The 25,794-nt window shown below is 43.7% G+C and overlaps 1 protein-coding gene across 1 annotated transcript in view; it reads left to right on the top strand.

Annotated features, from left to right (window-relative positions):
• cabin1 (calcineurin binding protein 1) overlaps window positions 1-25,794 on the top strand; it is a 247,311-nt gene that overhangs the window by 11,058 nt on the left and 210,459 nt on the right. Inside the window, 7 exon segments of the mRNA XM_084323492.1 lie at window positions 6,539-6,849; window positions 8,823-8,997; window positions 11,508-11,641; window positions 14,051-14,268; window positions 17,771-17,843; window positions 24,013-24,200; window positions 24,299-24,436. Coding sequence (XP_084179618.1) covers window positions 6,539-6,849; window positions 8,823-8,997; window positions 11,508-11,641; window positions 14,051-14,268; window positions 17,771-17,843; window positions 24,013-24,200; window positions 24,299-24,436 — 1,237 coding nt within the window.

The raw sequence follows: 25,794 nt of genomic DNA, 5'->3' as shown, positions 1-25,794 counted from the left end.
GAATTAATTTCCATCCTTGCCCAGTAAAATTAATGATGAGGGTAAACATAAATGCAAGAGGGCGCCAAAGCCTGAGCCTCACCGAGACTCCTGTAATTATACAGCCAATCCTCTTCTGTCACCTTGTTATTCAGGAATTGCCCACATTATTAAAAGTTGAGATATCTAGTGATCTATGCAAAAATTTGATCATTCTTTCCAGCAAATCTCTTGGTTACAACAAGATCGTGTTAGTTAGGTTAGGCAACGCTTTAAAGAGGACGTATTTAGAATGTTCGCTATTTGGCCAAATGAGATGGCTGGTCTAAACTCTAAAGTAGTATAGGCAGAAACGCACATTGTGGGCAGACTGCACAATCTTCGGAGGAGGAGAAAGTCCAAAGCAGGAGATTCTTCTTAACTTTCTTTGCAAGTGAAATAAAAATGTTTTAAGAGACCATTCATGACTGTAGAATTGCATGTGGTACATTATCAAGCACACCGTTGTGGTTCTTAAACAGATGTTCCAGTGGTTTAGTGAGTGGTGAGTGAGCAGAGAGCACAGCTGTCACACAGGGTATCTGCGTGGTATTAAAAAGTCTTTCATTCATAATCCTCAATTTAAGACCTTAAAAGGTATTAAAAAGGCTTCAATTTAATTTGCACAGGTATTACATTTTGGGGGGACAGCCCGGCTGCCGAGAGATAAAAATACATTAAATATATGAAATGTTTTTGTATTCAAGTCTTCTTGCGGGGCTACCGGGTGCATCTGGCGAGAGCGTGAATGGAATTTAAATTGGTGTGTAAGTGCAGCTGCCAGTTCAGTGTTGCTACGTGTTTTGTTTTACCCTCCAAAGTTGAGGTGAATTCTAGTGAGGTGTCTTGCTCCATGGCAATAATGAAATATAGCTCTAACAAATCTTCATAGTAGGTGTATAGCTAATGTTAACCAGATGGGTATGGCTTTGCCTGCGTGTGTGTGTGTAGGCATCTGTCCGAGTGCCCTTCTAGTTCTAGTGGCTCTGGTAGTCAGAAGGTTCCCGGTTAAATTCCCGCTCGTCCCGAGCAGTGTGTCGGTGTCCTTGAGCAAGACACATAACCCCTAATTGCTCCCGATGTGCAGGTTGGCGCCTTGCATGGTTGCCATCGGTGTGTGAATGTGTGAATGTGAGGAACAGAATTGTAAAGCGCTTTGGATGAAAGCTGCTATAGAACTGCACCATTTACCATTATTATTACATATCCAATTTACCTGTCACTTGTGAAACTGAATGGAATAGCTTTTTTCTTTCTGTGTGAAAGGGGCAGTGGCTAGTTCTAGCGGAAGCCGAACTAGAATGGAGAATTAAGACAACTCCTTCCCTCCACTAGTCTGAGGGTCCACCTTGGGCAAGTGTTAGTACCCTCTCTAGCCTCCCTACCTAGGGATACAGGGTGCCGCACTGCCGTGTGTGTGTGTGTGTGTAGGGGCAAAGGCTAAGGGAGAAAACCCTGAAAGAAAACCGCACTGCCTAGGAATACGCAAAGGCTAGGTCCTCACCGACAATGGGGTTACCTGTAAGGAAGGGCATCCGAGGTATGAATCTAGCCACAAACCAAGAATGATGACACTACAACTAGGGATGTCCCGATCACGTGATCGGGATCGGGGGCCGATCACATGATTTTCAGAAGATCGGGATTGGTGAAAAAAATAAAAATACTTCAGACCATGTTCACGTCTTAAAGTCATACTGATGCCTTAGTTTTGGTTTTAAATGACATATCATCATTCATTTATTTATTGTCACACAGAGCAGAAGAATTTGCCAAAACAATTTTTTTTTTATTTACACCGTCGCACGACAGTGACGTATGCCGAAAATAGCAGACCTACAAGCTCACAACGCGTCGCTCCCGCAACACTGCCGTCAGGTTATGTCCACCTCAGTGGCGTCGCGTGGGTAAAATAACAAGGGATGCCAAAAAGAAATAATTTTTTTTTTATTAAATATTTTTATTAATATATATATATATATATATATATATTTTTTTTAAGTCAAGCAGTCACCATGTACACTACAGTATGGCTCGGCGGCCAGTCAAACTTTCTTTTTATTTATTTAACAGATTGCAGAATGGGTACAATACAGTACGGCTCAATACACACAATTTTATAAGGGGATGCAGACCAGAGAAAGACGTTTGTCTTGTTTACATCAGGGTCATTAATACTGCTGGAGCATTGGTTCATTTTTGGTCAGATTTTTCCTTGCACGATTTTGCGCGCCGCGTCGGAGCAAATTCGAGACACATATTCGGTTGCAAAAAGGTGTCCCACGGTCTCGTCTATGGCTGTGAATATTTTCACGCGGATCGGAATCACGGCGCGCCCGTGGGACACTTTTCCGTTTCGGCGAGTTTATTCCACGCTTTCTGGTTTCCTTTTCTAAGCATTTTCGGGGGTACATGTGAATGAGTAAAAGTTGCGGGACGCCCAGATGTTCCCACATTTACATTTAGTCATTTAGCTGACGCTTTTATCCAAAGCGACTTACAAGTTCTGTACGACAAGCCATCAGGAAGGGCACAACTCTATCAGCTGAGTAACAATGTTCATCAAAGTGTTGAGTGCTACAGTGTAGGTTAGTTTATTAGGACAAGTGCATGACAGTATGGTTAGTTAGGGTTAGATTTTTTTTTCTTTTTTTAATTCAGATAATGGTTGAAGAAGTGCGTCTTTAGTCGACGGCGAAAGATTGGACGGGATTCGGCTGTCCTAACTGGGGTGGGTAGTTCATTCCACCATTGTGGGGCAAGGACTGAGAATAGGTGACTTCTCTTTGATGACCCTCCCGGAGCTTGGATAGGAGTAGGTCTGAGGCGGCCAGAAGATGCAGAGCGTAGGGGTCTTGAGGGTGTGTAGTTAGAGACCATTGACCGGAGGTAGGCGGGAGCGGTTCCCTTTGCCGCACGGTATGCTAGGTCAAGGGCCTTGAAGCGGATTCGTGCAGCAATGGGGAGCCAGTGCAGGTCCCTAAGAAGTGGGGTGACATGGGCCGACTTCGGTAGGTTTGAGATCAGGCGGGCCGCTGCGTTCTGAATGAGTTGAAGAGGCTTAGTGGCAGTGGCCGGGAGGCCAGCGAGCAGTGCGTTGCAGTAGTCGAGGCGGGAGATGACTGTTGATTGGACGAGGAGTTGGGTGGCTTCTTTTGTCAGGAAGGGGCGGATCCTTCTGACGTTGCTCAGGAGGAATCGGCAGGTTCTGGTTGTCGCTGCGATGTGAGCAGAGAAGTTCAACTGGTCGTCGAGGACAACACCAATGTTCTTGGCGGTCGGGGACGCGGTCACAGCTGCATTCTCGACTGTGATGGAAAGGTCGGTCAGGGGGGAGGATTTGGCCGGCAGGTGGAGCAATTCTGTTTAGCTTAGGTTCAGTTTGAGGTTGTTGGTCGTCATCCAGGCGGAGATGTCGGACAGACAGGCCGAGATCCGCTCAGAGACGAGGATATCTGAGGGAGGGAAGGAGAGGAAGAGTTGAGTATCGTCGGCATAACAATGGTAGGAGAAGCCATGAGACGTGATAATGTTACCCAGTGATTTAGTGTAGAGGGAGAAGAGAAGGGGTCCTAAAACCGAGCCCTGGGGGACACCCGTCCGCAGGGGGCGGGTGGCCGACAGGGTCCCTCTCCATGACACTTGGTAGGAGTGGTCATTGAGGTATGATGACAGCCATGTCAGCGCAGAGCCAGCCACTCCCATTCCTGCGAGGGCCGCGAGGAGGATCTGGTGGTTGACTGTGTCGAAGGCTGCAGATAGATCTAGGAGAATCAGGACAGAGGAGAGGCCTTTCGCTTTTGCTAAGTGAAGTGCCTCTGTGACCGTGATAGAAAGCTCGCGTGGAGCCCATAATAGGCTCACTTAATACAGCGTTTTTAAAATCACGCAACATTTTCTGGATCGCAAGCCGACCTTTTCCCCTCGTTTTCGATGATTGAAGTGATTTAGGAAAAGCTTCGGCACGCCGAGAGGTACCCGTGGATTTAATCTTGCGAGGATCGGGGCAATATTCGGCCCGTGGGAGCAGTCACGGGTTAATAACATTTTCAAATGTGCAGAGGGGAGGCCAGACTACTTAGTCTGCTGACAGGCCCGTTTTAAGGTGTGGGCAGGGCTTTAGTCAGCTCGAATCTGATTGGCTAGTATTGGTTTTGGAGTCAGGTTTCAGGTTTCAGGTTTTTATTTAGACTCCACAACATAAACAGATCATTAATCCAGTTTACATTGCTGTCAAGGATAGTAACGTAAAAGCCTCTTGACTTATTTCCATCGTTGTCCTTGGGTGTCAAGGATGCTAGAAACACACAACTCATTACAGAATTAATCACAATTATTATCTTTGCATAATAATAATGGCACAACCCTAAATTAATACAAAACAAAGCACATTTGTTGATACAATGTTCATTTATGTCGAAAGTCAGTGAGCTTCAGGAAGCACCCTCGGGGGAGGGAATTTGGGGGATGGGAGGGAGGGCGGAGAGTGGGGGGTGGGAGTTAAGGAGAGGGTAGTGGCTTAGGGTTTTGGGCGTGTGAGGCAGTCGAGGGATCCGCCCCTCCTTCCGTGCACGTCGCCAGTCGTGCTCGTGGGGGGGAGGTTTGCGTGAGGATGGGGAGGGGGGGGGGGGGGGGGGGAGGCCATCCATCTTATCTTCAGACAGTCAGATACTGTCCCGTCCTTAGTTGCGATGGGTACGGACGTCATAAACCAGGTCTTATCTTGACTTCTTCTCCTCGGCCTCTTTCATTGACCTCGAAACATTCCTTCTTTTCTTCCACAGACTTGAGTTACGTGGCGGGGGGGGGGGGGGGGGGGGGTGGGTTGCAACAGGTTACAATGATTCCTGTGATGCTTTAATTTAATTTAATCCAGATCTTTCATCCTAATGTCCTGCGCCAATCTTGCTACTACTTGAAGGCAGCAAATCCAAATCCAAATTGCGATCGCTCCCCAACCGATCAGGAAGATGACGAGGAGATATAGATCCTCAACATCTTCAATCTCAATAGAATATAGGCATATTGATCGCCAATTATTCCAACTGTCAATTGCAAACCCGGCCTGGAATGTCCCTATCGGACACAATGGTTCGGTCGCACTTTGTTTTCTTGAAGAGAAGATTCGATCCACTGCTGCAAAACTCCAGCTTACTAGTTGATCCATTGCTTGACTGAGTGGGAAGTCAGGAATATTGAAGAAAGGGTAGAATGTCCACACCGTCAAGGAGGCAGTTGTAAGGCAGTTGTAATTAGGGATCCACACCGTTATTAATTGCAGCTTAGAGTCCACACCGTCGAGAGAAGCAGAAAGACAGCGCTGGTGTACGGAGATAAAGGCGGCTGCTGGGAGGAGGGTAGAGGAGGCCTTGGAGGGCAGGGAGGAGAGATAAAAAATGCGACTGCTCTCTGGGGAGGTTAGAATGAGGAGGAGTCCACATACATGGGGAGGCTGGAGAAAGACACCTCCCACCTGCCTCCTCTCCAGTCTCCTCTGCTGCAGTGAGTCTGACAGTGTGTTAGAGAGAAGGAGAAGAGGGAGACATTTAAAAAAAAAAAAAAAAAAAAAAAAAATTATAACGGATGAAAAATAATGATTTTTTATTATTATTGTAAACTATATATAATTTTTTTTTCTTTTCATATTTGATATTAATTCATATTTTTATAGGGAGGCCTGGCTTCCGTTGGCTTCCATGAGGATTCGCCACTGGTCCACCTGATGACTCGGAGCAGCTAGACAAAATGTCAGAAGTTTGGAAGCATTTTAAAATTGAAACCGAAGTCAGTCCAATAGCCAGTTGCAATGTTTGCAAGGCGGACGTTCCTCGTGGAGGAAAGAACAGAGCTGCGTTCAACACGACCAATCTAATATGCCACCTGAGAAACAGCCAAGTTATGTGACTAGAGCGAGCAAAGGAATAGGGGAGGCGGCTGGTGCTTTGCCAAACAGCTGTATTGATTGCAATGCCTCGCTTGAATGAAGTTAACATTCACCTGGATAACGTCAACATTCGCTTTGTGAGGTTTATCGTCGGCATTTCAGACCAAAATGTAGCAAATCATTACGCAAGTCGAACACTGTGAATGTATACTAATGTGCAAACAGATTGCAACTTTGAATATTTCTCGTATGAAGCACATTCTCAGGGGCTCAGGGTGAATGTAATGTGAGCCACCGTGCTCAAGGGGCTATTGAGGCAACAGAGGGGCTTGTCTCGCTTCGCCAGTTTCTGACAAAATGCGTCAAATTGGTTACTAATGTGAAAGATCGGATCGGGAAAGATCGGTATCGGCAGATACTCAAAATCACATGATCGGGATCGGATCGGGAGCAAAATAAAATGCGATCGGGACATCCCTAACTACAACCACTGCAAATGGAAGACATGGCACAAAACCGTGCCCAGTGGCGTGGAGTCATCGCCCCGTCCAACCTCACTGTAGTGGGAAAATAGGGACGTAAAACAAAGATGATGATGATGTGTGAAAAGTAAATGAGATTATTTTGCGTCCTCAGATGGAAGCACGTGGGAGAGAGCTTCATTGCGATGTACAGACACCAGACCACGTGCGAGCCGCCGCGCCCCAGCCTGGGCCGCAGGATCGACCTGTCGGAGTACCGTGACCCCAACTGCCTCCAGAACCTGCCCCAGCCCAGCAGCCCGGTCAGCGCGGGCCAGGCCACCACCATGCCCTGCAGCAGCCCCAGCTCCTCTCTGCCCCCGGTGACCCTGCCAGAACCGCCGGCTCAGCCCCAGCCCCCCACTCTGGTGCAGATCACACCAGCTCAGAACACCGTAGAGATCACCACCACCGCTCCCCCTGTCGGTGAGTTGTTTGTTTGTGGGAATTATTACATTATATTAGATTAGATTCAAATGTAATTGTCATTATAACCAAAAACTTTTGTCTCCAACCAAAAAAATGTAATATTACAGTAAAGTAATAAAAAAATTAAACAGTAAAGTGCAACAGTAATGTACAGGTCATTAAACTGAGTATACGATATATAAAAGAGTACTACTGAGTATAGTGTAATAATCAGATGTATGTACAGAGTATTAATATATACAGGTATAAAGACACTGGTATTAGTGATACTGGCCAGCAGCGTAACTAGTAAGACTAGGTAAGGGATATGTACAGATATAGTATCTACAGATATGTAAAAAGGATTATAATGCAGGTTTGTACAGACGGATGTGGGTAGATAATATATATACGGAAAGAATAAATATTTATATACGGTTGTACATGCTATCATACAGAGTTATATGGGTTATATGCAGGTTTATGAAGAAGAAAGCCGAAGGCCGGACCAGCACAAGGTTATATGCAGGTTTATAAATGGGTATATCAGGGTTAGAAATTAACATTTCTTTTCAAGGGCTTTTTTTGCCCCCCTTAATTGATTTTCGGGGGCTTTTTTTTGTATTTCCGGGGCACTGAATTTTTATGATGAAAATTAACATAAGGATTATAAAACATTGTTGAATTTTTTTTTTACAGTCTTCGTCCCTATGTTTGATAATGTAATGTTAATGTCTCCATATATAGGGCTCTACGCTAACCTTTTTCCCAAGGAGCACATGTGCTCCTAAATAAAATGTTAATAAATAAAATCTAAATAAAAATTTTGGAGCACAGTGAAAATTTTTCAAGTAACACAGAGTTTATTAACTATTTATCACATGCATATTATACTGTGCGTGTGCACACTATGAATTGAAAATGGGGGACCCTGATGTAAACAAGACGAAAGTCTTTCTCTGGTCTGCATCCCCTTAACAATTGTGTGTATTGAGCCGTACTGTACTGTACCCATTCTGCAATCTGTTAATAAAGTTTTCAATCAATCAAACGCAAAGGATATCGGTTGTCAAGCTGCTTTTGTATGTTGTAGTGTTGTTATGATACCAACATTTTGACTTTGATACAGATAGGAAAGGTAATGGAATATATTATTAGATGACAGAACATTGAAAATTCTTTATACAATTATTTAATTCATTATGAAATAGAAATTCCGTTTTTGGGTGGAAAGTTTGTTGCAAGGAGGGAGGGAGGCGTGGACCACTGCGTGTTACACACAACACGGAGAAATGTCCAAGCGTCTAGCTGCTTCGGTGCGTGGTTAACGTTAACATCGGAAGAAATTCCCCACTAAACCCTAAATTCAGAGCAGAGCAGTATCCTAATGACTTTTATGCTTCAGTCGATAAGGTGTTTTGCGAATTCTGTCAACATACCGTGGGGACTGGACCCGCAAAATCACTTCAAACGCCATGTCAGCCGGATTCCTCTTTCTCCTCGTCTCTCTTTTGCTCAAAATAAAAATCAATGGGCTTCATGGCTGGCTGATTTTTTTTGCGTTGTCTGATTCTGAATGTATAACTTGCCTAAGCCGGTACCGTGACTTTGTTTTCCAGCGCTACTGTGATTGGACGTTAATGCGCCTTGTGTAATGTGGGACTATTAACAGCGGAGCTTCACTCGTCTCGAGTAAATGATTTTTCCGGGTCGCGCACACACACATATTATTAGTGGCAAATACAAGGGAAATGCTCACACTGTAGATCATATATATAATTATATATATAATTAGTAAACTGTCGAGGGCATTTTATGCCCCCCTTAACTGATTTTCGAGGGCATTTTGTCCATTTTCAAGGGCATTTTGCCCAGAGCCCCCGTTAATTTCGAACCCTGGGGTATATAGGAGAATTATATGCAGGTATATTCAGACAGAAGATATGTATACAGGGATTTAACGAGTTGTTGTTCACGCTGTACCTCCACAGCCATGGACTCGTCTCTAAACGAGAAGGTGAAGAAAGCCCCCAAGAGGAAGCGTGTGGTGGAGGACACTAGCGGGGAGACGGCCAAGAGACGCTCGGCTCGGGTCAAGAACACCAAGTGCAAGAAGGAGGAGAAGATCGACTTTCAGGAGCTGCTTTTCAAATATCTACCTTCCAGGTAATCAAACCCCAAACCAGAACGGCACTCGTGAGACACAACATCTGTGTGGCAGCACACATTATCCTCACCTGGACCTTGGTCTGAGTCATCAGGCTTTACCTTGACTTTTGGTCTGAGTCATCAGTCTTTACCTTGACCTTGGTCTGAGTCATCAGTCTTTACCTTGACCTTGGTCTGAGTCATCAGTCTTTACCTTGACCTTGGTCTGAGTCATCAGTCTTTACCTTGACCTTTGGTCTGAGTCATCAGTCTTTACCTGGACCTTTGGTCTGAGTCATCAGGCTTTACCTTGACTTTTGGTCTGAGTCATCAGTCTTTACCTTGACCTTGGTCTGAGTCATCAGGCTTTACCTGGACCTTGGTCTGAGTCATCAGGCTTTACCTTGACCTTTGGTCTGAGTCATCAGTCTTTACCTGGACCTTTGGTCTGAGTCATCAGGCTTTACCTTGACCTTGGTCTGAGTCATCAGTCTTTACCTTGACCTTTGGTCTGAGTCATCAGTCTTTACCTTGACCTTGGTCTGAGTCATCAGGCTTTACCTTGACCTTTGGTCTGAGTCATCAGTCTTTACCTTGACCTTGGTCTGAGTCATCAGGCTTTACCTTGACCTTTGGTCTGAGTCATCAGTCTTTACCTGGACCTTTGGTCTGAGTCATCAGGCTTTACCTTGACCTTGGTCTGAGTCATCAGGCTTTACCTTGACCTTTGGTCTGAGTCATCAGTCTTTACCTTGACCTTTGGTCTGAGTCATCAGGCTTTACCTTGACCTTGGTCTGAGTCATCAGGCTTTACCTTGACCTTTGGTCTGAGTCATCAGTCTTTACCTTGACCTTGGTCTGAGTCATCAGGCTTTACCTTGACCTTTGGTCTGAGTCATCAGGCTTTACCTTGACTTTTGGTCTGAGTCATCAGGCTTTACCTTGACTTTTGGTCTGAGTCATCAGTCTTTACCTTGACCTTGGTCTGAGTCATCAGGCTTTACCTGGACCTTGGTCTGAGTCATCAGGCTTTACCTTGACCTTTGGTCTGAGTCATCAGTCTTTACCTGGACCTTTGGTCTGAGTCATCAGGCTTTACCTTGACTTTTGGTCTGAGTCATCAGTCTTTACCTTGACCTTGGTCTGAGTCATCAGTCTTTACCTTGACCTTGGTCTGAGTCATCAGTCTTTACCTTGACCTTGGTCTGAGTCATCAGTCTTTACCTTGACCTTTGGTCTGAGTCATCAGGCTTTACCTTGACTTTTGGTCTGAGTCATCAGTCTTTACCTTGACCTTGGTCTGAGTCATCAGGCTTTACCTGGACCTTGGTCTGAGTCATCAGGCTTTACCTTGACCTTTGGTCTGAGTCATCAGTCTTTACCTGGACCTTTGGTCTGAGTCATCAGGCTTTACCTTGACCTTGGTCTGAGTCATCAGTCTTTACCTTGACCTTTGGTCTGAGTCATCAGTCTTTACCTTGACCTTGGTCTGAGTCATCAGGCTTTACCTTGACCTTTGGTCTGAGTCATCAGTCTTTACCTTGACCTTGGTCTGAGTCATCAGGCTTTACCTTGACCTTTGGTCTGAGTCATCAGTCTTTACCTGGACCTTTGATCTGAGTCATCAGGCTTTACCTTGACCTTGGTCTGAGTCATCAGGCTTTACCTTGACCTTTGGTCTGAGTCATCAGTCTTTACCTTGACCTTTGGTCTGAGTCATCAGGCTTTACCTTGACCTTGGTCTGAGTCATCAGGCTTTACCTTGACCTTTGGTCTGAGTCATCAGTCTTTACCTTGACCTTGGTCTGAGTCATCAGGCTTTACCTTGACCTTTGGTCTGAGTCATCAGTCTTTACCTGGACCTTTGGTCTGAGTCATCAGGCTTTACCTTGACCTTGGTCTGAGTCATCAGGCTTTACCACGTGGGGCGGCGTGGCTCAGGGGTAGAGCAGGTCGTCCAATGATCGAAGGGTTGGTGGTTCGAATCCCGCTCAAGCCCATGTCCATCCCACTGCCGTTGTGTCCTTGGGCAAGACACTTAACCTACTTGCCTTGTATGAATGTGTATGCATGTGAATGAATGTTGGTGGTGGTCGGAGGGGCCGTAGGCGTTGATTATTCGCCACGCTTCCGTGAGTCTGCCTCAGGGCAGCTCTGGCTGCAATTGTAGCTTACCACCACCGGTATGACTGTGTATGAACGAATAATGGACTCTGTGAAGCGCTCTGGGTCTCATGAAGAGCGCTATATAAATCCAAGTCATTATTATTATTATTATTATTATTACCTTGACCTTTGGTCTGAGTCATCAGTCTTTACCTGGACCTTTGGTCTGAGTCATCAGTCTTTGACATATTTGAATAACGATCCTCCTAAGATCCATGGCCAACTCTCAACATTTGAGCAAAACACACACGTTTGGAAAAACATACAGAGAAACGAGAGTTATTACAATCCCCCCTTTGTGTGAAAACAGCTCGCTGTTTGTTTACTTGTAGTTGTTTATTTTCACCACCGCTTCCTTTTAGGCTGAAGAAGTTTAACCCTGAGGATGACGATGAGAGCCTGAGTAATCCGGAGGCGCAGCGTGACGCCAAGGACGACGCCCATCTGCTCCACGGAGGCTTCCTGCCTCTGGCCTCCGCTCAGTACATGGAAGCAGGTGTGTTTTTTTTTTTTTTTTTTTTTATCCACTTTTTCTCCCCATTTTCTATTTTTCTCCCATCCCAATTTCGTATTTCCAATTCTTCCCTCCCCTGTCATGAACGTTGCTAGACTATGCCTCCCACTGGTCGGCTGTAGTGAGGATAGAAGCCTTGCATCACGTGTCCCCTCCGGTCGCATCTTTTCACTGCAGCAGCTTGAACTCTCAGTGGCGAGGAGTAACGCGTGGGAGGCTCACGCTGCCCCCGACACTTCCTGTTTCCGCCGCACCGGCGTCACCCAACCGACCTGTAGGAGTCACTGTCCACAACGTCCAATCCCCACCCACCGGCTTTCCCACCCTCTAACACTTGCCAATTGTGTTAAGGCCTCTATATGCTACAGCAACTGCAACGCAACTGCAACACAACATCAGCACGACTTCAACGCAACATGTTGCAGAGGGTGTTGAGGATGTTGCATACCTCTCCCCAAAATCTAATCTGAACAACGTTGCGTTGATGTTGCGTAGCAGTGATTGGTTGGTTAGCGAATGGGGGCGGGGCTGTCATGGAATAATATTGGTCCCGCAGTCAGGAATACTATCCTCGAGTTAATGTAATTTATACAAATGGAAGTATTGATTTCGCCGTAACGAATCATTAAAAATATATACCGTTAACTGGAATATGTTAGTTTCGTACACATATGTTGGATTATGTAATTGGTTTGTCATGACAAACAATAAAAAATCGCGAATTAACCGGTGGTTATCCTATAGCCCTAGTTATGTACATTTCAACAAAGTGGAGCCGCAGGGGACTTCCATAGCATACGCCTTCAAATCCTCTTACCTTGACGATTAAAAGCCTCCACAATTTAGTAAACGGCGTTCCCATGGTTGGTGTTGATATTTTACGATGCCAGCTTGTGATAATTTGTTGTAGCCAGCCAGCTAGCGTTGATGCTATTCAATGCTATCATACCCAACTAACGTTAATGCCATTCAGAATTTATTAACATAGCTACAACAACACACAGTAACGTTAATATAATTACATCCATCATTGTTTACAATGAACGGTGGGGCTAATAGAAAGGACTGGACACGGACAAGTTAAACAGCAATCAATTAATTTAATATAACAGGTAGTTCGAGCTGCATTTTCGTGCCTACAACCACACAACAGCCACAGGGATATATCCGGCTTTGACGAGCTCTCTCTCCTGCCGATTAAATTCAGCAGCTCTTCCTCGACATCGAGTGCCTGTAGCTGCCTGCATTTGCACAAAGGCGTCCATCCCTGCTGCTAGCTAACATTAAAACTAACCTAAAGTTAGTTGTTCACAAACTATCTACAGACACCAACAAACACAGAAGTTACACAAGCAGAATTCATCACAAATACTTCCGGTCGGGGGATTTCAAAATAAAAGAGCGACGTCTAAAAGCACCGGAAATACGTTTATTTTGTACATTATCTAACGTTAACACGAACCTAAACTAACTTTAGATTAGTTTAGGTTTGTGTTAATGTTAGATAATGTACAAAATAAACGTATTTACGGTGCTTTTAGACATCGCTCTTTTATTTTGAAACCCCCCGACCGGAAGTAAAAATTATGCTTCTTTTTCTGCTAGTTATCAATGGGTTGGTTGAGAAAGGAAGTTTCATCTATCTAGGGAACCTAGCTACATCCGGGGTACAATGTTGCATAGGCTGCGCGTTGATGTTGCAGAAGCATAAAGGCAGAGTGTCTGCAACACTGTTGCGTTGTCGATGTTGTGTTGCAGTTGCTTTGCAGTTTCTGTAGCATGCAGAGGCCTTTAGTATGACGGCCGGCCAAGCCGGTAGCAACGCAGAGAGCTGGGCTCGATACCAGCATCTCCTGCGTTAGTGGCGAGCGCCTTGCCCACTGCGCCACTCAGCCGCCCATTTGTTGTTGTTGTTGTTGTTGTTGTTGTTGTTGTTGTTGTTGTTGTTTAAGTTTATTTGGATCCCCATTAGCCATAGCAGTGCACACATAAAATACAGTTACAGACTTGCATTATACACTCAGACATTCACATGGCATACAGACAAATTAAAAACAAGACATACTCCTAATCAATTCATAATAAAATACAGTATAATATACAATTGCGCTTTTTCATACATTATCTACGTTTATATCAACCACTTATTCAATCTTCTAATAATGTATCCATATCTGACACATACATTTTCATTTACGTACGCACCTTTAATAACCATTAGGGAATGTCAATTTCTCTCGTTGAAAATTTTGTTTTACCAAGATGAAACGACAGACAGTTGTTGTTGTTGTAGTGTCAAAGCCATTTTACTTGCATTTCAGAAAGTTGACTGGGATGTTGTTTTCTTCAGTTATTAGAATAACCTTCCCCCAAAATGTAACGTTTCTGTAGAACAACATGATGTCCACAGCTTCCTGGTTAGTCACATGACCAACGGGGGGATCCTGGACCTGATGCTGCACTACCTGAAGGCCGTGGGCCAGAAGTTCATGGAGGCGTGGCCCCGGGGGCTGTGCGGCGCGGTGCTGGAGCTCTACCAGCTGTGGAGGAAGCACAGTAGCGGCCTGCCCAACCCTCTGCTCCGGGACTGCAGCAACCAACACATACGGGTAAAGGGACGGGGGAGCATGGTGTCCTTTTGTTAATTATATTGTTTTCGTTAATCTGTGTTGGTCTCTGATGGTAGTGTGGAGTGGGGTATTAAAAAGTCTTGAACTCCCAAAATCAAATCCCGACAAGTAGGCATAGAGCAACCATGTTGGAGACAGTGCGGCCAGAGGGAGGCAAACCACTCTCATATCTTTTGGAATTGTCCAGGTATTCAACGTTATTGGCAAGATGTTCACTCCACCATGCAGGTTATATTGAGTTTTAACACTATGGCGACCGGCGGGGCACGGCCATTTAGGCCTCAGAGGACAGCGGATTGTAAACAAACCGATGTACTTTTTTTTTTTTTTTTTATCCACTTTTTCTCCCATTTTTCTATATTTTCTCCCATCCCAATTTCGTATCATCCAATTCAACCCTCCCCTGTCACGAACGCTGTTTCTTGCCTCCCACAAGCCGGCTGCAATGTGGACTAAGTCATACATAGCACAAGTCCCCTCCGGTACTTGAGGTAACAGCAGTCGCATCTTTTCACCTGCGCAGCTCGATCTCTGTGTCGAGGAGTAACGCGTGGGAGGCTCACGCTGCCCCCGACACTTCCTGATTCTACTGCGCAGGCGCACCAACCGACTTGTAGGAGTCGCTTGTTCACAACGCCCGATCCCCACCCTTCAGTTTCCCTCCCCGTAATACGGCCAATGTCTATTACTGCGGACGACCAGCTAAACTGAAAACAATGTGGAGAGCTGGATTCGAACACGCGAATCCTAGCGTCTCCACACTGGTGGCGAGTGCCTTGCCCACTACACCACCTAGCCGCCCTAAACCGATGTACTTTCTAAGAGCTTTATATATCATTTATAGTATTGCTATCTGTCCATTCTCATTGTCACTTGAGTGCATAAACCGTGCCTTCATAATGGCTTAAAGAAAATAAAAATCCATCGGTTGGTTGTCATGTTTATAGCGTCGTGAATATAAGGTATATCGCACTTTTCGTCTAGGCTTTTCTGCAGGAGGCTGCAAAAAAGGCTAAACGTTGGCGCCGTTATATCAAACGCCATTTCTGCTGTATATATATACGAATGAAATAAAACAAACTGCGTAGCATCCGGACTATTACAGAGCATCTATTGATGAAATGGGGCCGGCGGGGAACGCCGATTACTATTATTGATTAGCAATACAGTGCGTTCAATATAGCATTTTCACTGATCGATCACGTTACGTTATAAAACAATGTCCAATCCAGCTGTAATTTGGGGTAATATTATCCTACCGTTAGGCCATGTGATCGCCGGCAGCATTTCCTCACCAGTCATCGGATTCTGGTCGATCGATATGCACATTGGCTAATCATAAATCCCATTATTCCACGCTGAAAAAAACGTTCGGCAAGCTGATCCAAGATGGAGGGTCTTCTTTTGGAATCAAGGATCTATGATCCGCCCACAGAACTGTACTTGCATTTTTTTTTAATCCCATCAATGATACTGCAGTGGAGCGATGGCGCCCCTAAGCGGATTTTGGCCGGTACTGCATGTTTCGAAAATCAAATATGTGAAAAGATCCTGCTAGTGGATCGGGTACCTAATAAGCGTTATAAATATGGAATAAAACAATAACAACTTGCCACGAGTATATACGTGGCTCTGGTCCACAACGCTCTTTTTCGAAACACGTATATACTCGTGAACGGATGCCATAGTGTTAAGATACCGGAGACCTTCTCCTATTTGTACCTGGGTAACTTACCTGAGGAATTGGTAGGAGGAGACAGATATTTGATACAAATATTTTTAGCAGCAAGTAAGAACAAGTAAGAAAGCGATCACACGTCTCTGGTATCAACAAGAACCTCCAACAAAAGAAAATGGTTGGCCATTATAGGTGAAATATACACAATGGAAAGACTTTTATTCTCAGATTACAGGAAGAGAAAGGGTTGAAGTACTGGGATAAATGGGACTTTTATATGTTAATTACGACAACCAGTGGATGATGTATAGTTGTAAAGAATATTCACCATACCTATAGGCAGTGTGCGAACCATAGCATGATCTTTGGGTGAGCCGCGTCGGGGGGGGGGGGGGTGCGCGGCGCGCCTCTCAGCGAGGAGTGCTCAGGAGTCGGACTGTGTAATCGCAGACGTTACTAGTCTGTAGCCTGTAGTAGGTAGAGTAGAGTTAGAGTAGACAACTCACTTACCGTCCGGCCGTCTGGACGGTCTGGGCTGGGCTTCCACAGCACATTCCATGATAAAAAAAAGTATCTATTTAGTTAGATAGAGATGATTATCTCTCAGACTCCTGACTTACTAACAATATGAAATACTCCTGGTCCCAAGCATTATTTTCTCGACTGACATTTTACTGGCTGTCAAAACGATCACTGTCTGTGTGAACAAGTCACAGCCACAGCACAGGTTACATACAAAGTGGGTCAAGTTTGATGTGTGCCGTGCGTGCGTTCAGGCTGCAGCGCCGCCACGCTCCGAATGGTAATTGCAAGAATAGCATGCATGTTGCCATATTACGTGTGAATTAGTGCGCAAATCATTAATCATACATCCAAAATAGCATACGTTTATTATTATACACGATGATGATACAGAAAATTACAGAAAAATGAGAAATGCATGGCAAAAGTAGCATTTATTTTCAGTAATTTAGAGACCCCCCAAAAAATCGCAAATCAAGTTTGCAGGGGAGCTGATGTCTGATCTAGGGGAGCTATAGCGGACCGAGCTCCCCTCGTGGATCGCACCCTGCCTATAGGGAAAGTAAGAGAATTGAGAACTGTGAAAAGTATATTTTTGTAAAGTGACACTAATAATGCAGCCCGGGATTGTGTTTTTGTTATGTCTTGTTGTTTGTGATTGTTTGCTTATTGTGAAAAACAATAAAAAGAAAGTTATAAAAAAAAATAAAAAAAATCTTGAAGTATTAAATTAATAATTCTCTAAAAAGTCTTACATTTCATTTGCACGGGAGATGAAATAATATTAAATATATGAAATGTTTTTGTATTCAAGTCGTTGTTTTTTTGCGGGGCTCCCGGGAGCCTGGTGCGTCTGGCGAGAGCTTGTATGGAAAGCGCGAGAATAACAATTGTGCTCTGTATTTTTGTTGCTGAAATTGGTATTAAATTGAACTCTAAGTGGTATTAAAAATGTAAACCTGCAGCTACCCTGATAAACAAGAGCCCCTCTTGGTCAAAATAGGAAATTACCTGGCTTTCAGACTAGGTCTATTTTTAACTGGGGTTTCTGGATGTGTGAGATCTGATAGACCCAACGAGCGCTCTCTCCCCTACCCTTCGCTGACTCATTATTACACAGGCGTCCTATTCTTTTCGTATGTCTCTGCGATCTCCCGGTTCCCCAAACTGGTCTGGATAATGTGGATCTTTTCTTGCCGCTGTAGTTCTGATTCAGAACGGGACTTGTGTTTTGGACCCATAACAACAGCCTCTAATGAGATGGTCTGTATTCCACAACAGGACATGTCGGTGATGAGCTTGTCATGCATGGAGCTGCAGCTGGAGCAGTGGTCACACAGCAAAGGCAAGATTGGTGAGTGCTAATGTAATGACTACAATATGGGCTTGTTGTACAGAACTTGTAAGTCACTTTGGATAAAGGGTTAGCTAAATGACTAAATGTAAAAATCAGACTATAGGCCTTACCTTATACATTCACTCGTTCAATCTATATTTAATCTCAAAAGATCATTGAGAGCAGGCTCTCATTTACAACGACGACAATACATATACAATTTTTATAAAACATATAAAAACAGAAAAGTCAATCAATTAAAAACTTCATAACAACTGCAGACTGATGTGAAATGTTTGCCCATTATAGATTTAAACTGACCAATTGATACTAAAATATTGAGTTTTAAGGTGCTTTGCGAAACATTCCATGTGTCGGGGGCACAGAAGCTAAAAGCAGATTTTCCTAATTCAGTGCAAACTCTGGGGACCTTAAAGGATAACTCCACTTTTTTTTTAAATTAGCTTATTTAACATCTTCCCTGGAGTTAGACAAGAAGATACATACCTTTTTTGTCTCTGTGCGTGCATTTTAGCTTTGGGAATAGACGCTCCGTTAGCATAGCTTAGCTTCATCACTGGAAGTGGGGGAGGACAGTAGCCTTACAGTGCCTTACAGTGTATTGCAAGGTCTGACATTGACCAAACTTGATATGCATGACCTTGGTGGGCTCTAGGTCAACTCCTGAAAAGGGGGTCAATGTCAGACTTTGCAATCAAAAGTTAGGGGGCTAATAACCCTTGCCATAATTTCAGTGCGCCCCTAACTTTTGATTGCAAGGTCTGACATTGACCCCCTTTTCAGGAGTTGACCTAGAGCCCACCAAGGTCATGCATATCAAGTTTGGTCAATGTCAGACCTTGCAATACACTGTAAGGCACTGTAAGGCTACTGTCCTCCCCCACTTCCAGTGATGAAGCTAAGCTATGCTAACGGAGCGTCTATTCCCAAAGCTAAAATGCACGCACAGAGACAAAAAAGGTATGTATCTTCTTGTCTAACTCCAGGGAAGATGTTAAATAAGCTAATTTAAAAAAAAAGTGGAGTTATCCTTTAACACTTTCAGAGCCCAAGCTTAATCTTGATTTACCGCTTGAATGCCCACCATCCACTTCAATGTTAGCGTTAATAACGCCTAATCTATGTTTTAAATTATGGCTATGTGTCTAATCTGCCCGTCGCTTATCAATGACTCGTTTTCCAGTCAACATTGTCAAAGCGAATTGTTTTTTTATCTGTTCATTTTCGTTTTATAGCATTTTGAAAAGCACTCGTTTTCAAGGAAAATATAAATATTCCATGATAATCGCCCTTTACCGGAATATTCTAGAATACACAAAAACGTTGTCATTTTTCGGCCTATTTATGAATAGTTTTCAAATAAACGCTAGATTATCGATAGTTTATACAACGGCATGCAAATATCTCGATTCTGATTGGCTGAAACAGTCAATTTACACGTATGTATCTGTCACAATTCCACGCTCTTGGTCCCAGGACCCGCCCACAACCGAATCACTATCACTCCGCGTGCGAGTTTAAAAAAAAAACAAGATGGCGGACAATAATCTTTACAAATGGATATGTTGATAGCGTCATAACGACTAAATAATAACCGATTCTGTCACGGCGAATGTCTTCGTCTCTTACACAATGTTGGATTGTGTAATCTATGGGTCATGAGTCATTGTGGAACAAAAGAAAAATCGCGGATTGATAGATTGATTATTTGCAATAAAAAAAAAAAATTCTTCCTGACTGCAGAGCTCACTCTCTCACACTGTCTGGCACACCCACACACACACACACACACACACACACACGCACACACACTCCTGTCTGCAACGGCAGAGGAGAGTCAAGACTGAGAGACATAGAAGCAGCTGAGTGCTGTGCTGTTTTAAGTGAGCATGGCCTATTGAATTGATTGATTGATTGATTGCTAATTTTATTACTGTACGCCTGGTTTCCAACTGGTTAAGTTTAGGCCCTCTAAAGTAGGTTTAAAAAAATAAATAAAATAAATAGGGCGAAGAAAACAATTTTTTTCCTATATGGCAAAGAAAACGTTTTAATTTGTTTTACCTACTTTCTATAGAAGAATCTAAGAATGAAGTTCTATAGAAAGTAGGTCTGCATCCCCTTAACAATTGTGTGTATTGAGCCGTACTGTATTGTACCCATTCTGCATCTGGTAATACAATTTTCAATCAATCATTCCAATAACAACCGCTAACTTCATAATTAAAAACTAAAGAAAAGTTGGATGTGTTAGTTGGTTGGATGTCTTAGTTGAAAGACAGTTGGATGTGTTAGTTGGTTGGATGTCTTAGTTGCAAGACAGTTGGATGTGTTAGTTGGTTGGATGTCTTAGTTGAAAGACAGTTGGATGTGTTTGTTGGTTTTATACAACGGCATGCAAATATCTCGATTCTGATTGGCTGAAACAGTCAATTTACACGTATGTATCTGTCACAATTCCACGCTCTTGGTCCCAGGACCCGCCCACAACCGAATCACTATCACTCCGCGTCCGAGTTTAAAAAAAAAACAAGATGGTGGACAATAATCTTTACAAATGGATATGTTGATAGCGTCATAACGACTAAATAATAACCGATTCTGTCACGGCGAATGTCTTAGTCTCTTACACAATGTTGGATTGTGTAATCTATGGGTCATGAGTCATTGTGGAACAAAAGAAAAATCGCGGATTGATTGATTATTTGCAATTTTTAATTTTTTTATTTCTTCCTTGCCCCTGACTGCAGAGCTCTCTCACACACACACACACACAGACAGACAGACAGACAGACAGACAGACAGACAGACAGACAGACAGACAGACAGACAGACAGACAGACAGACAGACAGACAGACACACACACTCCTGTCTGCAACGGCGGGGGAGAGTCAGACTGTAGAAGCAGCTGAGTGCTGCGCTGTTTTAAGTGAGCATGGCCTATTGAGTTGATTGATTTATTGATTGCTAATTTTATTACTGTACGCCTGGTTTCCAACTGGTTAAGTTTAGGCCCTCTAAAGTAGGTATAAAAAAATAGGGCGAAGAAAACCTTTTAATTTGTTTTACCTACTTTCTATAGAAGCATCTAAGAATGAAGTTCTATAGAAAGTAGGTCTGCATCCCCTTAACAATTGTGTGTATTGAGCCGTACTTTATTGTACCCATTCTGCATCTGGTAATAAAATGTTCAATCAATCAATCAATCATTCCAATAACAACCGCTAACTTCATAATTAAAAACTAAAGAAAAGTTGCATGTGTTAGTTGGTTGGATGTCTTAGTTGAAAGACAGTTGGATGTGTTAGTTGGTTGGATGTAGGCCTGCCGCGATAAGCAATAAATCGATTAATTGCTGCGATAATTAAAATGAATGCAATGATTTTGACGGGCGCGATTAATTGCTATTTGCGCGTTTGTTTTAATGAGGCGGAACCAGTGCCCCTTCAGTCACTGTCCGTGTTGGGAGGCGGGCCGCTGACGTTACTAGAGTACAGCACGGGAGCTCCGTGGGGCAACGCCACATAGACATTTCTCAATAGTGTTGCTCCTTTTAACCAAGTAGCATTATTTGTAGTGTAACGTTAGCTATTTTTAGACCCAAGTAGTTACTCGCTACTGCCCGGAGAAACTGGACTGCTAAATAAAGATGAAAGATAGAGCTTTGATTCTCATTCCATGCTAACAACATTAGCTAAATATCTAACAAACGAAATACAACGTATAGCATAGCTACAAGTACAACACAGAATAACGTTAATACAATTACATGCATCATTGTTTACAATGAACGGGTGGGGCTAGTCAAAGGACTGGACACGGGGACAAGTTAAACATGAATTCATTTATTATAACACTCCGGTAGTTTCGAGTCGTGCTGCAGTGCTTACGCACCACAGCTATTCTATTACTGCTTTGACGCTTCCTCCTCATCGTTGATTGCCTGTAGTAGCTGCATCTAACGTTAGTAGCTAACGTTAAAACTAACCGAAAGGTAGTTGTTCACCAACAATTTGTTTTATCATTAGCTCAAAAACAGAACCGGACGAGGCATGTTGTCGGCTCATAGTTTCTGCTTAGGATAATATAATAACAACAATACTTCCGGTCCGGTCGGTGGGCTTCAAAATAAAAGTCAAACACCGGAAAAGACGGAGCGGTGGGCTTCAAAATAAAAGTTTTGGGAAATAAATTTCTCAAAAAAAATTCTCTAACCGGTCGCAATAATATCGCTTATCGCGATATTTTCGGGGGCAATTAATCGCCCAGCAAAATGTGTTATCGTGGCAGGCCTAGTTGGATGTCTTAGTTGCAAGACAGTTGGATGTGTTAGTTGGTTGGATGTCTTAGTTGAAAGACAGTTGGATGTGATAGTTGGTTGGATGCACTTCCGAGCTGCTTCCACATGGAGGCAATTTCTCTTTTTTGTTGTTGTGGGAACTACTTTTTGTGGCGGATGTTTTTTTCAATAAATCTTCGATTAATGTGTGTTTATTGTATAGCAATAAGGTTGGATGAATGTGGCAGTTGTATAAAAGCATTATACCACTTGCAGTCGTGATTTGTGAAAAATAAACCATGCCTAGGGGGGTCTAACGACCACCCCTAGGCATGGTTTATTTTTCACAAACCACTCCTGCGCGTGATGTAATGCTTAAGGATGTCTTAGTTGAAAGACAGCTGGATGTGTTAGTTGGTTGGATGTCTTAGTTGAAAGACAGTTGGATGTGTTAGTTGGTTGGATGGATGCACTTCCGAGCTGCTTCCACATGGAGGCAATTTCTCTTTTTTGTTGTTGTGGGAACTACTTTTTGTGGCGGATGTTTTTTTCAATAAATCTTCGATTAATGTGTGTTTATTGTATAGCAATAAGGTTGGATGAATGTGGCAGTTGTATAAAAGCATTACACCACTTGCAGTCGTGATTTGTGAAAAATAAACCATGCTTCACAAACCACTCCTGCGCGTGATGTAATGCTTAAATATGTGTACGTATGCACGCTATATAGGCGATCTGAAAATTAGATTCTCTGATTTCCTCAAAGCGATCGCCCACACACACACACACACACACATAAGGCGAACGCTGAGATCTCAGCGAATACAACTCTGATTATCCCAAGACTTAAATAGATTCCTTACCTCAGATCAGATGTTCTCCAAAAAGATCATTCCAATTCCTGATCGCCATTCCAAAAAACGATCGCTTTTATTGATCCAACGCTACATACTGTACATATGTGGATTCCGGATTTTTCTTTTCTCATCCATTTTCATTGAGTCCATTCCAAAAGGGTGCATTACCATCTGGGAGACGATAGGGGGCGGTTTTTTCACATCTGAGCTCCTACAGGGGCTGCATACCAACGGGAGACTCGGTTGATGAAATATGAATTCAGATCGCTAATAAAAAAATTAAACGATAATTGTCGTCGTGGGCATTCAGGCATTGGGCTGATAAAACGTCTTATCACGTTTTGGGCATTGAAAGTGTTAAAAGAACACGCCAACATTTTTGGAAATTAGCTAACAATGAATGGAAGCGGACATGACCGGTTAGCCTAGCATTGTCCAACTAACACCTCCCCCCCCGAAGGCTAACTGGTCATGTCCGCTTCCATTCATTGTGCTAAGCTAGGCTAACATGCAGCCACATAGCTTTCTACTGAACGCACAGAGAGGAAACTGGTATCTATCTTGTCTTTCTCTGGAGAAGACTGTAAGCTAATTTCCCAAAAGGTTGGCAGAATCTTAGGCCTTAAAAATTCTTAAAAAGGTCTTGACCTTGGGTCCTCTGAAAGGCGCTATATAAAACGAAGTTATTATTATTATTATTATTATTGAATATGATTTTGATTTAAAAAAGGTATTGGATTAGGAAGTTACTTATATGTTGCCATAACTCCTCTGTATCAACTTTAAATGTGTTTGGGGGAAATGTCTGTAAAGAAAGCAGTATGCTAATAGCCTATCCCCAACTATTCATATGGAATTACTTCTTTCATAATCATTTTCCTTCATACCTTTTTTGCCAGTATGGCTGTGAAATGGGTATTAAATTCTATTCAAAGTGGTCCTAAAAAGTCTTAAATGTAAGTTGTTGAAACCTGCAGGAACCCTGTTATAAGTATCTGTATTATTATTGTTTGTGTGTGTCTCTTCTAGTGTCTCCCAGAAAGACGGGCCCGGGTCAGGGCAGCGACGCCGCCGACACAGAGTTCCCCGGGCAGCACTTCCAGGGGGACCTGTTGCTCCTGGCATTAGGCTCCTCCCAGAGGGACCTGTTCGAGGACGACTGGCTGGACGTCATGGTGCGGGTGTACTGGCTCAAAGCCCGCTTCCTGGCCCTGCAGGTAAGGGATCTCTATGCTATCGCTTGGTTCTTCCCCCCGTAACTTAAAACCCTCGGTTTCTACCCATAATGATGATCTTGCTCCTCTGTTGTTCTCAGGGGGATATGGATCTGGCCCTGGAGAGCTATGACGTCTGCACCAGCCTGCTGCAGAGCAAGCCCAAGGCAGAGGACGGACAGCAGTACACCATCAACCTGCCCAACCTGCGCATAGACGCAGCCATCTCCGAGGAGGAGGTCGGTATTAGAGACTCGCAGGAAAATTGGGGATTACCGTAATGAAACACATTCTTTATTTTTTATATATATATGTTTTTGTAGATTTTTTTATTGGTTTGTACTACCGGTAGAGAGAGAGGGAGAGGAGGAAATGGGATACAGAGCAGGGGAAGACATTCGGCAAAGGACGCCGGGTCCGGGAGTCGAACCTGGGTCGGCCGTTTCGCGACGCAGCGCATTACATGGTGTGCTACTAGAGCGCCCCCAATGAAACACATTTATGACTATCTCAATTACACCTGTTGCTTCCCTCAGACAAACCTTGGGGGGGCTTGAGATAGGACAATTGCTACCCATTAAAGGAACACACCAATATTTTAGGAAACGTTACCGTCTTCTCCAGAGTCAGACAAGAAGATGGATACCAACTTCTTCTCTGTGTGTTCACTAGAAAGCTATCCGGCTGCAAGCTAGCCTAGCTTAGCACACATTAATGGAAGCGGATACGGACCACTAGCCTAGCTTAAAACTCTGGGAGAGGTGTTCCATATCCACTTCCATTAATTTGTGTTACGCTAGGCTAGCTTGCAGCTGGATAGCTTTCTACTGAACACACAGAGGAAATTGGTATCTACCTTCTCATCTGACTCTGGAGAAGAAGTTAAGCGCATTTCCCATAATGTTGTTGTGTTCCCGTTAACACATTCGGGGCCATTGGGATGAGTCTAATTAATCTCAAGAGGACCGGGGAATGTAAACAGACATGGGGCTGTTTGTAGAGCTAAATCTATACTTTATAGTATTGCTATCTGTCCATTCTCATTGTGAATTGAGACCATAAACCGTCCCTTCAAAATGGCTTAAAGAGAAAAAAAAATCATCAATACGTTCTCATTTTATAGCGCTGTGAATATAAGCATTATACCGGATTTGGTCTAGTATATTTCCTGGAAGCCGAGATAATGGTCTAATAGCTAATAACGTTAAATCCAATGGCATTTCGGTTATAGATACGCTCCAGTTAAAACTCAAACTGCATATGATCGGTACGATCCTCACGCATGTATGCATGAAAGGGGGGGGGGGGGGGGGGCGGGGGACGTCGTTTCTGATGATTGATTACCAATAACCGCGTTAGCCTCATTAGCCTCATAGGCCGAACGCCTGGATGGCTATCAAAACCCCAGCGGAAGAGTGCAAGAGCGCTTCCGCATTTTGCCCTGATTGGCCGCGGTAATGCCCTCCAAATGCGCATTTTCTTTCCCCCCGCTCAGACGCCGAAATGGAATGCATGTAGTACATTGCAACACAACGCAGCATTTCCGCGTACATTGCAACGTAACACAACGCAGCTGTCAACTGTACTTTACATATTA

The sequence above is a fragment of the Notolepis coatsorum genome (assembly GCF_963971535.1).
Source record: "Notolepis coatsorum genome assembly, chromosome: 10".
Lineage (NCBI taxonomy): Eukaryota > Metazoa > Chordata > Actinopteri > Aulopiformes > Paralepididae > Notolepis > Notolepis coatsorum.
Note: the sequence above shows the minus strand (reverse complement) of the source record. Positions and strands in the feature narration are given on the sequence as shown.